Source organism: Palaemon carinicauda, chromosome 28, assembly GCF_036898095.1.
Source record: "Palaemon carinicauda isolate YSFRI2023 chromosome 28, ASM3689809v2, whole genome shotgun sequence".
NCBI classification, from domain to species: Eukaryota; Metazoa; Arthropoda; class Malacostraca; order Decapoda; family Palaemonidae; genus Palaemon; species Palaemon carinicauda.
The window spans coordinates 22,132,389-22,146,683 of record NC_090752.1 but is presented as its reverse complement, the minus strand read 5'-3'; the positions used below and the strand labels follow the sequence as shown (position 1 = coordinate 22,146,683).

Sequence of the window (14,295 nt, the reverse complement as noted above, 5' to 3'; positions counted from 1 at the left end):
GAGCAAAAATGAAATGGATAGAAGACCTGTGTAAAACATGTGAGGAATGTTTCAGAAACGGCCATTCAAGAGAGCTATTCACTGCAGTAGACAGATTGACAAGGGGTTGGAAAAACAATGGAATTGCTCTAAGCGATGCAGATGGTAACAAGGTATCAGCAATGGCCGATGTTGAGATCTGGAAAACGCACTACGAGGAACAACTAAAAGGAAGTGGGAGACAGGTAACTGGAGAAGATTACCCAGAACTTAGAGGAGAGCTATGGAACATGCAGGAAATGCCAGATCTCCTGATAGAAGAAGTGGAAAAAGCTTTAAGAGCTATGTCAAGTGGGAAAGCACCAGGAATAGATGGAGTACCAAAGGAATTGCTTGAGGCTGGCTGTGAAATGGTAGAAAGATGGTTGTGTGATTTATGCAGGGATATAGTAGATGGACAAGCAGCTCCAAATGATTGGATTGAAAACATTATAATTCCAACACACAAGATAGGGGACTCCACCTTATGCAAAAATTATAGGCCTATCAGTCTATTACCACATGCTTATAAAGTTTTAGCAAAAATCATACAAAGTAGAATAGCAAGGCAAGAAGAGGAAATAATTGATGAGGGTCAAGCAAGATTTAGGGCGGGTAGAGGAACAATCGATCATGTATTCACCTTCTCACAAATCATAGAAAAATTCTGGGAGAAGGAAAAAGATCTGTATTGTGTATTGACTTCGGGCAAGCGTTTGACTCCACATGGAGGGAAGGAATGATTAGGATTTTGAAGGAATGGGGATTAGAACCAAAAATACTGGAAACCATCAGGAGATTGTATGAAAGGACATCGGCTAGAATAATAAAAGGAAAGTGATTGACAGAAGAGTTCATAACCACTGGTGGGGTTATACAGGGTTGCCCACTATCACCACACCTCTTCAACCTATACTTGGAATGGGTAATGAGAATGGCACTTGGAGATTATGAGAGTGGCATAGATATAGGAGGGACAAAAATATCTAACATGAGATATGCAGATGACATAGTGCTTTTAGCAGAAACTAAGGAGGAACTTCAGAGAGTGTTGAGAATGGTGGAGGAGCAGTACAGTAAGTATGAATTAGTGATAAATAGAGAGAAAACCAAAAGTATGAAAATTGGACGCCAGACAGAGGCCTTAGAAATACAGCTATCAGAGGGAGAAGTGGAACAAGTCAATGAGTTTAAATATTTGGGAGTGTTTTTCACAGCAGACGGAAAGATGGAAAGAGCAATTCAAAACCGAATCTCAAGTGGCCAGAAAGCATTTGGAAGGCTAAGAAGAATCTGGAAAGATAGAAATATATCCATTAAGTTGAAAATTAGACTATTAAGAGCAATAGTAATCCCCACTGTGATATACGGTGCTGAATGCTGGATACTGAAGAAGAGAGAAGAGAAAAAGTTATTAGCCTTTGAAATGAAATGTCTGAGAAGAATCTGCGGTGTAAGATGGGAGGACAGAATTACGAACGAGAGAGTGAGAGAAATGGCTGGTGTTGAAGACACAATTCTGATTAGAGTGGAAGACATTCAGAGGAGATGGTTTGGGCATGTACAGAGGATGGAACAGGACAGATGGCCAAAGATTGTGCTTCATGGTCGAGTGGCCTGAAATAGACCGAGAGGACGACCAAGAGATTCATGGGTGAAAACCTTCAAGAAAGCAAATAGAGGCGAGACATTTCAGCAGCTGGCACAGATGGTATTGGATAGGAGTCTCTGGAGAGAAGGGCGATATCAGATGCAGGACCCAACCCGGAGAATTCCGGACGGGATTTAGTGATATATATATATATATATATATATATATATATATATATATATATATATATATATATATATGGATGTAACAGGATGGCCTATCACAGGTATGGTAACCTATTTTATTTTATAACCATTACAAGTGTGTAATTACGTACATTTATTTTTTCAGCTTCAAACATTCGTTGCATGCACCTCATATAAAGTCATCAAATGCACTAATGTCTTAATGACCATATATAGCTTGCAAATCTCTTTACATATAAAGGCGTCAAGTTTATACATTCTTTGTCCAATATTCAAGTTGTTTTCAAAGGATTCTTTTATGAAACTGGACTCGTTGATGTTTATTTCCAATAAATTATTCGAATGAACCAATTTCTTTGCACATGACCAATTAATAGTGTGATTTTCATCTCTAACGTGGGCAAAGCGTGCATTATTATCTTGAGCATATCTGACACTTTTCTTGTTGTTCAATTCTCTTTTCAAGGGCTTTAACAGTTTGACCAATGTAATACTTTTCACAAGCATTGCATGGAATACGATATACACATCCCTTGGTAATGTCAGGAGAATTTTTTATTAAGGCTGTTTTTATTGCATTGTTACTCTTAAATGCTACATTTACATTGAAATTTTTCAACAGTTGGGGAATTTCTTTAAAAGAATTACTATAAGGAAGTACAAGTAAATTTTGTGTGGTTCTTCCTGTTATCAATACTGAAAAGGTCTTTTTCGCTGTTCTTAGTGCATCATGTAACACAATTCCAGGGTACATCAGTTTTTTACCTATTGCTCTAATCTCATTTATTTCATCATCAATATATTCAGGGCTGCAGACTCGAAATGCTCTTAAAAACATGGAAGTAAATACAGATTTCTTAACTTTGTTGCTTTGATTTGAGTAGTAGTAGACATATGCTGAGATATTCGTTGGCTTTATATATACACTAAACTTAAGTCTATTGTTACAGCTGTGTATACGACAGTCCAAAAAAAGGTAGTGTACAATTATTCTCCAGCTCCATAGTGAAATTTATTGATGGTACCAAGCTATTTAATCTAAGAAAAAAATTATCAAAATTTTCATTTCCTAACCACACATATTATGTCATCAATATAGCGAAACCATTTTACATTATTAGGTATGATGTTATTTAAGATTCTAATTTCAAAAACTTCCATATATAGATTACTCAGTACTGGGGATAAAGGGTTTCCCATAGCCATACCCAATGTTTGTGCATAAAATCTCGTATTGAATTCAAAAATGGTAAATTCAATTGCCTATTATACAAGGTTTCAGATAAAAATTCCAACACAACATCAATAGGTACTCTAGTGAATAATGAGACTACATCAAAACTGACAAGCCTACAGGTACTGTTAATCTGTACTTCATTCAGTTTATTAATCAAGTCTTAATTATTTTTTATATTTGAATATGAAATAGTGCCAACTAAAGGGTTGAGGATATTCATAAGGTACTTGGATAATTTATATGGTGCTGAACCTACAGAGCTAATTATTGGCCCAGCTGGATAATTTGGCTTATGAGTTTTAATAGTCCCATATACATATATATATATATATATATATATATATATATATATATATATATATATATATATATATATACTATATATATATATATATATATATATATATATATATATATATATATATATATATATATATATGGCAACGTTGGTGATATTGTACAAACCTTTTTTTATCAGATCTTCATTCCCTTTTTTTAAACTCTTTTACTTTTTTGTTGTAATTACTATTCACAGACTCAACTGGATTTTTTCTTAATTCCATAGATGTATGGGACTATTAAAACTCATAAGCCAAATTATCCAGCTAGACCAATAATTAGCTCTGTAGGTTCAGCAGCATATAAATGATCTAAGTACCTTGTCAATATCCTCAACCCTTTAATTGGCACCATTTCATATTCAAATATAAAAAATAATGAAGACTTGATTAATAAACTGAATGAAGTACAGATTAACAGTACATGTAGGCTTGTCAGTTTTGATGTAGTCTCACTATTCACTAGAGTACCGATTGATGACGTTGGAATTTTTATCTGCAACCTTGGATAGTAGGCAATTGAATTTACCATTTTCCAAAAATACCTTAAAAGAATTAATTAAACTATGTATAAAAGATTGTAAATGTGAATTCAATGGGAGATTTTATGAACAAACATTTGGTATGGCTATGGGAAACCCTTTATCGCCAGTACTGAGTAATCTATATATGGAATTTTTTGAAATTAGAATCTTAAATAACATCATACTTAATAATGTAACATGGTTTCGCTATATTGACGACATAATGTGTGTGGCCAGGAAATGAAAATTTAGATAATTTTCTTCTTAGATTGATTTTCACTATGGAGCTGGAGAATAATTGTACCATACCTTTTTTGAACTGTCGTATACACAGATGTAACAATAGACTTAAGTTTAGTGTATATAGAAAGCCAACGAATATTTCAACATATGTTCATTGCTACTCAAATTAAAGCCACAAAGTTAAGTAATCTGTATTTATTTCTATGTTTTAAGAGCATTTCGAGTCTGCAGCTCTGAATATATTGATGATGAGATAAATGACATTAGAGTAATAGCTAAGAAACTGAAGTACCCTGAAATTGTGTTGGATGATGCACTAAGAACAACAAAAAAGACCCTTTTTCGGTAATGATAACAGGAAGAACTACTATACACAATATTTACTTTTACTGCTTAATAGTAATTCTTTTAAAGAAATTCCCACCTGATGAAAAATTTCAATACAAATGTAATATTTAAGAGTAACAATAAAAAAAAAACGGCCATAATAAAGAATTCTCCTGACATTACCAAGGGATGTATATACCGTTTTCCACGCAATTCTTGTGCAAATTCTATATTGGTCAAACTGGTAAAGCCCTAGAAAAGAGAATTGAACAACATAAGAAAAGTGTCAGATATGCTCAAGATAATAATGCCCTCTTTGCCCACGTTAGAGATAAAAATCACTAATTAGACTAGCAATGGTCGTCAACATCGCCGGGGGCGAGTCAGTATATCCAGGGGGGTGAGGGGCGTTGTCAGCAGAATCCATAAGAAAGTGTCATGTTTGGTTTGCATTGGTTTTTATTAACTGCTCAAGAATATTTAGGCATCACACGTTGGAAAGTAAATTTGCACTCTCCACTATCAGCACAATGAGAGTATACTTCCCAGAAGGAATGGATGATTTGATGCTCTCAGATGGTCCACTCCATACGCTACCCGAAGGAGAGCATCAAAACAGATATAGAGGCACAGGTGTAAGCTTAACCCGCCTGTTATGACTGAGACCAAGAAAATATGGAATCATCCTCCCCATGCCTGTAATGATGGGTTTTCGGCCAGAAGCCAAGAGTCCTACCTCAAGCATTGGATCCCCCTGGATTCTGAAGACCCAACCTTTAAGAATAGTTTAGCCAAAAGGGTTCAAACCATCTTTGGGATGGTTGATATCATCTAATACTCTCACCTCCCAACCATGATATCTCCTCCCATTCTCCACGCCAGCTCCATTAACAGATGTAGAAGCATCCATGCCATTAAAAAAAGTAGTATATATATATATATATATATATATATATACAGTATATATATATATATATATATATATATATATATATATATATATATATATATATATATATATATATATATATACTGTATATATGATAAGGCAAATTTTACTCAGAGTTGGGACAGCAACATGAAAAAAAGTTTATAAAATTAGAAGGTCGAAGTAATATTCAGAGGAGAAAAGATGATAGAGATAAATTTAGATTCGAACTGGGGAGCAATTTCCCCAAGTTTGAGTGCCCTCTTGCCCATCACAATGCTTCAAAATGAAAACGATATTTCCAGTTGAAGCATGATGACGTCGACAAGGCATTCTCTCATTAAGAGGGTGGCAAGCGTAAGGAACAATCCTCACCTTGCGGACGAGGGAGCTGCCATTAAGAAGAGAAAGTCGGAGAAGATCTCTCTTCTCACAAAGTAAAGGATCATTTGACACCTCCTTCTGATGGCGATGAGGACGAGGGAGCTGACGCTCTGTAGGTTGTGTCGCTTTTTCTTTCCATGGAAGGTCATACTGCGCAACACTGGAAGGAGAACCTTCTATTTGCCAAATTTGCTTCTCCTTCCTTCGAGCAAGCCTGGGAGGAGGATCAGCTCCCTGAACAACCTCCGGAACAAAGCCGAAGCTTGTTCCTGAGACCTGAGGGTCTCTTGACAAGTCGCTCCAAGGAGTGCTTGTCCTCAACTGCTCTTATCCCCTCGCCAAAGCAGGGGGGACGTCAGAGAGAGCAGAAGAAGAAGATTCAGCGATCGAGTGCGCACAAACACCCAAACGCAGGACCTCCTGTAGCTTCTGCTTTGATGGAGAACCCGTCATCCCAAGGAGGGCCACAGCAGATGAACCGCGTCATCTCGGAAAGACTTCCCCCGCAGAGGAATCTCTCACTCCCCCTCTAGGGGAGGCAATAGGAAGAGATCCTGCACAAGGTTGTCCCGACGTACTCGTACTCGACCGTTCCTCGGAGGAAGCCGGTCGGGTAGAGTTAGGATGGAGAGATCGAGGCTGACCTCGAAGAGGAAGAATCTCTCTTAGACTTCTTCTCCTTCCGCCTACCAAACCTCAACCACTGGGAGGGCGACCCCCCCCGGCACACACTACATGGAAACTCCTTAGTGCATGAGTAACCTCAGCAAGAAGGGTAGAGACCGTGAGGTTTCATCTCCCCAGAGGACATGAATGTGCCGCAACAGCACACTTCAAGACCCAAACTTGCATGGTTGGACCTCACAGGCAAGCTCATAGAAAAGAAAAGGAATAAGTTTCAGCCAGTTTAGGTTAATGGGAGAGTGAGACAGGTCTACACTCTACCAAGCAGAATTAAAAAGTGACGGTCAGTCACCAGTGCTAGTTGAAGCGGGGGTAAACACACCCCTGCTACCCCTGCTAACTAGTGGTGGGTAGTTAAACCCTGTTTAACCTTCAGTTTAGATTAGTTTTCAGCTCCACTGAAATAATAATGCTATATTAAAGAGCGGAAGGTTTGTATCTTGCGTTGGGACAAAGGTACTGCAACCATCAAAGGGCAACTATTAATACTATATTTTATTATCTAGATGCCTATTAATTAGTTATATAAAATAAGAAGCTAGTGGTCAAACTGGGTAATAAGAGAAAGTGAAGGAGTAAGGGAGGTTAAAACATTCTTGTAACTTGTCACACCTTTCCTTATTTTACTAAACAAAACTATTGAAGGGAGTAGAAGTAGCTAGGGTTAGGCCTACTTTTACCTAAACTTAGTAAGAGGTCATCTGAACAGATGATAGGGTTTTCTAAAAGTTTCTCTGAGCAATAGAATTGAGTCCTTATCCATATAAATTTCTCTAACAAGTAGAATTGTGTATTCCTCACATTGAAAGTGGCCAAGTGCCGAAGTGAGAGACAAATGGGAGTATTGAATAATATAAAAAGAAAAGTTCATATCAGTATTGAATCATCTCTGAACACAGAAAGAGAGCGGAGATTTATTAGTCAGTTTTCTGTTACCAGATATCTGAAGATTTTCATCGGGTTGAAAGAATAATTGATGTTAAAAATTTTACTTTCTGTAATGAAAAAAAAATCTGTGCCAAAACTCCAAGCATTCTTTTCATACAATAACTAGAATGGCATCTTCCTAATAGTTTTAAAGGGCCTTGTAAATTTCCTCTGAGGATTTTTCCTTAAGATGAAGGAACAAGAATACTTTACTACTTTTAACACCCATGGCGAAAGTCATATAAATTCTCTAACATAATAACTAGGCCTGATACAAAATTTACAAACTTACTGTCCAAATAAATCTAAATGACTAAATGGCAATGATGAACGGGACATCATCCCTTATTACTAAAAGCAAGAAAAAATGTTGCATGTCAGAAGTAGAAGAAAGCAGGTCATAACTTTTTTTTTTGTATCGAAAGGGAGTCAAAACGTAAACAAACCATTCTCAGATGGTGTATTTTATGAAGAAATAGACTGATGGAGGGAACATTAGCTCTTAAAACAGAATGTATATTGTATGAAGTATATTGTGTTCTTGCCTATCTATACTTTTATTATCTAAAAGCCTACATAATCTTTCTTTTCATGGCAAATAAACAGATACAACACAGAAATGAGATTTCCTCTCACTTTCACACTTACTCTTCAAGACCCTGCGTCTAGGTGACACCATAGGGCTCCTTTGGCTGACTTTCCCCATCGTCTTCCCACAAGTCTCTTCTCCATAAAATCCTTCGCCCTCAGTTTTTATAGAGTCTGAAAAGAATAGAGAATTATACAAATGTATTGTAATGATTTCTCTTTCTATATTACATGCAACTTATTATATATTGACTTGAATAAATTTGCAGGAGCATAATGTCTCACATAATGCAGAAACAAGTACAGTTCTAGCAATTACATAATTATGGCAACAAAATTGGAAATTAATTAAAAAGTTTCGTTCTTGACTTATGAAAAATACTAATAGGACAGGAAGTATAAATCTTTAAATAGAAATAATATTGTGGTAACAAGCTCACATGTGTAGCCTACATTGGAGATCATTAGAAAATTACAGTAAGTTAAATATAAACTTTTATACAAAAATAGGTAATGGACATTTTTGTTTCAGTAAATATAAACCAATTATTATAATTAATACCACTACTAAGTACTTCTCAAATTAAAGAGCGAATATACAGTATCAAAATAACTTTACAAAAGTAAGAATAGCAAATCTCAAGTAATTTATATTTTTCCTATTACGACAAACTTCCTCCTTAGGAGATCTGGATATTTTTCCAGTCACGACCAGAAAAATCTGATAGGCCTCCCTAACTTCCTTAAGCATCACGCATCTGGCAGCTCACATCATGCCCCAGGTCAAGTCATACTGGAGTAGAGATCCTCATTACAGTTCCCATTGACAAAAACCTCAACACACACCTACAGAACCCTACAGGGATGACTAGGCAGAACGTAACTCGAAGGAAGTTCGTTATAAGTATAACTAGGAAAGATAAAAATTACTTAAAATTTGCTATTTGTTACAATGCAATATACTTACTCCAAAGTTCCTTCTTAGGAGACTCATCCTTAGCATTCAGAAATAAGGGATCTACATGGCAAAGAGGGGAGCTGCACTGAGGAGGCCATTCGGATAATGAAGATGCTACCATCTCAACAAGGGAAACACACCCACAGGGTTGAAAACAAGGCTGAATCACACTCACCAAGGCTGTTCGATGCTTCATCCGGTGCTCCAGAGGAAAAAGCTCGTGAAGCGGGGAGAGTGGAAGGGAAAGGACATGCTACCACTCTACCATTCAGCATGGAGTAAGGGGGTTCCGATTGTAATTAGATCCACTGCTTTGCAGCCACAACCTGCAAGCATCAATGGACCTGACCAAACAGTCTCTCAGACAGTGTGACGTAAAGTTTGACTGCACCTTTCACACCCCCACCTTCCAGACTTGACCGACTGCCATATCCTTGGAGAACACCAGAGAGGTCCTGATTCTCCTGACCTTGTGGGGCTTCGTAGACTTGAAAGGGCTTCTCCTGCTGACCTGTAAACTCTTCTGATCGTTTTCCTTAGCCAAAACAAGACAGTATTCCTCGACACAGGCTTCTCCACTCTACTGGTGGATACGAAAAGGATCTTGATGGCAAGTCCCAGTCTCACTGTCCTAGCCAAGTACTCCCTCATGACTTATACAGGGTACAGGAGAAGGTCCTTATCGTTGCCGGACCTTGGAATGGTGGGGGCTGAAAACTTCTCAAACCTGGGGTTTTCTGCCGCGAGGTTCTGAGTTTTCGCCCTGAAGGAGGGGAAAAATTGGAACGTTAGCTCCTTCCACCCTCTAGCGTGGCACACGTTGTAGGACAGGCCGTGTATTTCTCTAACACTTTGGATGAGGCTAAGGCTAGAACAAAGACTGTCTTCAACATCAAAATTCAGTCAACGATGTCCCTGAAGGGCTCGAAATGGGGGTTCCTTAAGGAAGCCCTAGACCTTGGCTAAGTCCCCCTCTGGATCTCGTGGGGGGTTAGGGGGACACGACATCTCAAAGCACTTCATGAGCCTAGCCATCTGCTTCAAGGTCCCCAGGTTCAATGCCTTGAGCGACAACACTTGCCCGGTGCCGCTCAGTACCCTTCCACCGCTGTGATCGAGGGGCCTCCATCCATCCTGACGTACAGTAGGAAGTCGTCTACTGGCACCATCTCCCAAATATTAACCATTTGCCTGTTACATGGCTTCTGACGAACTTGTCAGGGAGGCAGTCATCTGCATGGCTGCCATCCTAAAAAGGCCTTCTCGACTTAGGGGATTCTGGATAACCTCCACCCATGAAGGGAGAGGTTTTGCAGGCCAACATGGAACCCTCTGAAGTGGGGCTGCCTCAAGAGATCTTCCCTTAAAAGGAGGGGCCATGGTTCTTGTACTGCAACCTACCTTAAGTTCAGGGACCATTCCTTGTCTGGCCACCATGAAGCAACCAACGTGAGACTTGTGTCCTTTGCTTCCCGGAGTCTGTTCAAGACTTGTCAGAGAAGACTGAAGGGAGCGAGGGTGTACGCATCCAAGCCATCCCACAGATGCTGGAAGTCGTCCTCCATAACTGCTGCCAGATCTGAGACCGGCAAACAGAACACAGGGAACTTCGCATTGAGCCTCGTTGCGAAGAAGTCCACAGAGGGGGAACCCCACATGGATATCAGTTGACTTGCCATCGCTGGGAGTAGAGACCATTCAGTGCCTAACACCTGGCCCCTCCTGCCGAGTCCATCCTCCATCAACTTGCTGCAATGTCCCATTTGACCAGCTGGAGCTTGATCCTGCCTCGAGGCACCAACTTCTCCAGGGACACCAACTGGTCCACCAGGCCCGAGCAGTCCACAAGGGACACTGGTGAACACCTGCTTGGCTGAGGGCAACCCGACGCAAAAGGGCCACGACTGGGGGACGTCCTTCACCCACTTGACCCAGAGGAACTTCCTACTGGATGGTTGTATTAGGACTGGAAATATGCATCCTTTAGGGCCAGGGTAATAATGGTTGGCAGTGGGTTACAGACAGTTGGAGTAAGGAGTGGTGGTGACCAAGGAGGAGGGCCGTGTTGCTGAGGACCAACCTCCCGACAACAGTCCAGAAGGCAAAGTTACCAACTGATACTGACAAACAAGCCTGGCCGCAGGTCCCTGGGGCGATAGTCACCCTCGGAGTCCAGGGCCACTACTTCATCTGGAGGAGGAGGTGACAAAGGAAGGAAAGAGGCTCCGTCCCACTCCTGTAAGAGGGGAAGGTAGTTGCTTGCTTTGTCGGTTCTGGGGTCCAACCAGAGAAGTGGAGTGGCTCCATCCCGCTCCCGGAGGGGAAGGTAGGAGCTCACACACTAGTCTCCACGGCCAACCAGTAGGACAACAGGGAGTTCTCCCTCGCTGCAAAGGCCCTATACAGACTGGAGAAGGTTGAGATGTGGCCTAAGACCAGGGCCGGCTCCGTGGCAATAGGACTTCTTGCGGGTGGCCAACCAAATACCCACTTCTGAGGAGCCCTTCAAGGCGGGGGAAGACACAGGGTCGGCCAAGCAATTATGCAATCAAATTAAGGCGATGGTTCTGCAGAAGGCAGAAGACTCAACTGGCGGAGGCTGGTCCTCCGGTGGGGGGCTCCGGCAAAGATGAGAGGCACTGCCCGATGTGGCCCCTGGGATGGGCGGGGTGAGTCGGAGCGAAGCCCACCGTATTGGGTAAAGCTGAGGGGATGAGAGCCATGTCGCAGGTATCGGGATGCTTCCTTTCCGCTGGGCCCCAGTGGTCACGAGAGGAGTGGTCAAACAACACACACAAGGCCCACAGAATGCTAATGATGCAGCAACCCTGCATGTATAATGTGCTCAAGGGGGGTCCCTAGCGGCACTTCCCTTGAGAATGTATCATGTGCTTGAGGGGGGCCCATAGTGACGCTTCCCCTGAGGATATATCATGTGCTTGGGGAGAGGGGGGGGTCCATAGCGACGCATCCCCTGAGGATGTATCATGTGCTTGAGGGGGGTCACTACAACTCTTCCCACTGAAGATATATCATGTGCTTGAGGGGGAGTCCCTAGCAACGCTTCCGCTGAGGATGTATCATGAGCTCGAGGGAGAGTCTCTAACGATGCTTCCCCTGAGGATGTATCATGTGCTCGATGGCGGGGTGGGGCCTAGCGACGCTTCCTTGAGAAAGTATTATGTGCTCGAGGGGTGATCCCTAGCCAAGTTTCCCCTGAGGAAGTATCGTGTACTTGAGAGGGGTCCATAGCGACACTTTCCCTGAGGATATATAGGTTCTCCAGATAGCTGCCACTGATTTATAGGTTATACTCGGGAGCCCCTACTCCCCGGATGGGGTAGGTGAGAGTCATCAGATTACGATGGCGGAATCGGATTGAGGAGCCTGTTGTCATCCAGAAACACTGTTGTGTGCCTGCTCTGTCCGGGGACTGGAGTGAGGGTATCAGAGATGTCCATGAGCGAGTCGTCTCACTTCTTGACTGGAGGGGGGTGAGGGTCTCTTCCGTCGAGACGAAGGGTCCTGCTCCACAAAGATGAGTGGGATCCCTGTCCCTCTGCAAACAGCATATCTCGGAGCAGCTGCAAGTTCCTCTGGGGGGAGATGAAGGGTACACGGAGGGTTTCTGACCAAGTGCCCGCTGCCACTACGAGGAAATCAGGACATTACTGCTAAGCAAAGGAGACCTCAGGGTAGCTGGAGAAACCACATGGTCCAGCAATGACTCCGAAGTCTGCGATAGTGGTGGACTGAGTAAAAAACACGAGGTCCTCAGTTTTCTTCTTGATACCGGCACCCTCGGAACACAAGGTAGTAACCCTGAGGGTTTGGTTCTAGAGCTCCTTAGGCAGTTCCTCCGTCCTTGGAAATTACGGGGGAAACCATTGTACGGCTGGGCCTCCTCGGGATCATCTCCTCCCCTGGGGTGGGACAAGAGGGACTGTTCTATGACTCTGAAGAGTCTGCCGTAATCCGGAAACGCTAGTGGGCGGCTGCTCCGTTTGAGGACACGAACGAGGGTGGATGCTGGGAGCGGGTACTGAACGGAGAGCGGCCCCCACCAGTGTGGTCCCAGTGCTGGGAAGAGTGGGTCGGAGAGGACCCATCCGTGGCGGGCCAAGCTGAGGCGGACGGAACAGAGCAGAAGGCAGTCGGACATCTTTCTACTGGTATGTTCCACATACCAGTAGAGCCCCTTAGGCAGTTCCTCCATCCTTGGAAATTGCGGGGGAAACCGTTGTACAGCTGGTCCCCCTCGAGATTGTCTCCTCCTCTGGGGTGGGACAAGAGGGACTGTTCTAGGACTCTGAAGAGTCTGCCGTAATCCGGAAACGCTAGTGGGTGGTTGCTCCGTTCGAGGACACGAATGAGGGTGGGTGCCGGGAGCGGGTACTGAATGGAGAGCGGCCCCATCAGTATGGTCCAAGTGCTGGGAGGAGTGGGTCGGAGAAGAGCCATCCGTGGCGGGCCAAGCTGAGGAGGACGGAACAGAGCAGAAGGCAGACGGACGTCTTTCTACTGGTATGTTCCACAGGTCCCGGGAAGCAGAGAATTTGCTGGAAGTAGGGGAGCACTCGTGGCCACACTTCTCCTCGATGACCTGAGCAGTTCCGTCACATAGAAGAAACCAGTACTGCCAAAGCTGGACATGGTCTCGTGAAGAGGCACCTGAAATGGCTGGAGTACCCACATGACCCAGCCAAGCCGTCACCAAGAAGCCTGGATTACCCAGGTTGTCCAGCGAGGCAACACAAAAAGGCAGCTGGCACACTCACATGGTCCAACGAGGGAGCTGGAGACGTCACAAGGCCCACCGGTGACACTGAGAGCAGCAAGGGGGAGGGGCTGCGAGGGGCGCTAGACTATATGGGGGAAGACATTTTGAGGAGCCCCTCGTGACCCGGAGACGTTGGTGGGCACCCACTCCATCCAAGGAAACATGCAAGGGCATCGGAGATGTCCGAGCGTGAGGCATGTCATCCGTCGGTGAGGAGGTAGCGGCTCCATCTCCATGCATGAGGTGGGTTGTCTGTCGGTGGAGAGGTAGCGGCTCCGTCCCACTTCTCCTCGACGACTTGAGCGGTTCCGTCCCATAGCAGGAACCACTTCAGCCAAAGCCAACATCGTATTCCACAGCATGTCCTCCTGCACCGGAACATATAGAGTGATTGGTACAGTGACAAAAGGAACTTCGTCTCAGTAACGGGATGAGACCCAGCAATAACTCACCTTGGTCTCCGCTCTGGGGAGGGACATGGGAAGATTCGGAGAAGTGGGAGGAAAGTCTTCTCTTGGATGGAAGAAGAACTATCCTTCTTTGTACTTTCCACTTCCTTCCA

The 14,295-nt window shown here is 43.1% G+C and overlaps 1 protein-coding gene across 4 annotated transcripts in view; it reads right to left on the bottom strand.

The window, feature by feature from the left end:
* LOC137621476 (nuclear factor of activated T-cells 5-like) overlaps window positions 1-14,295 on the bottom strand; it is a 426,226-nt gene that overhangs the window by 273,082 nt on the left and 138,849 nt on the right. For all 4 annotated transcript variants that reach the window (XM_068351807.1, XM_068351808.1, XM_068351806.1 and 1 more), the window contains exon 2: window positions 8,056-8,169. In XM_068351807.1, the coding sequence (XP_068207908.1) occupies window positions 8,056-8,113 (58 nt within the window). In that variant the 5' untranslated portion in view covers window positions 8,114-8,169. The remainder of the gene's footprint in view (window positions 1-8,055; window positions 8,170-14,295) is intronic.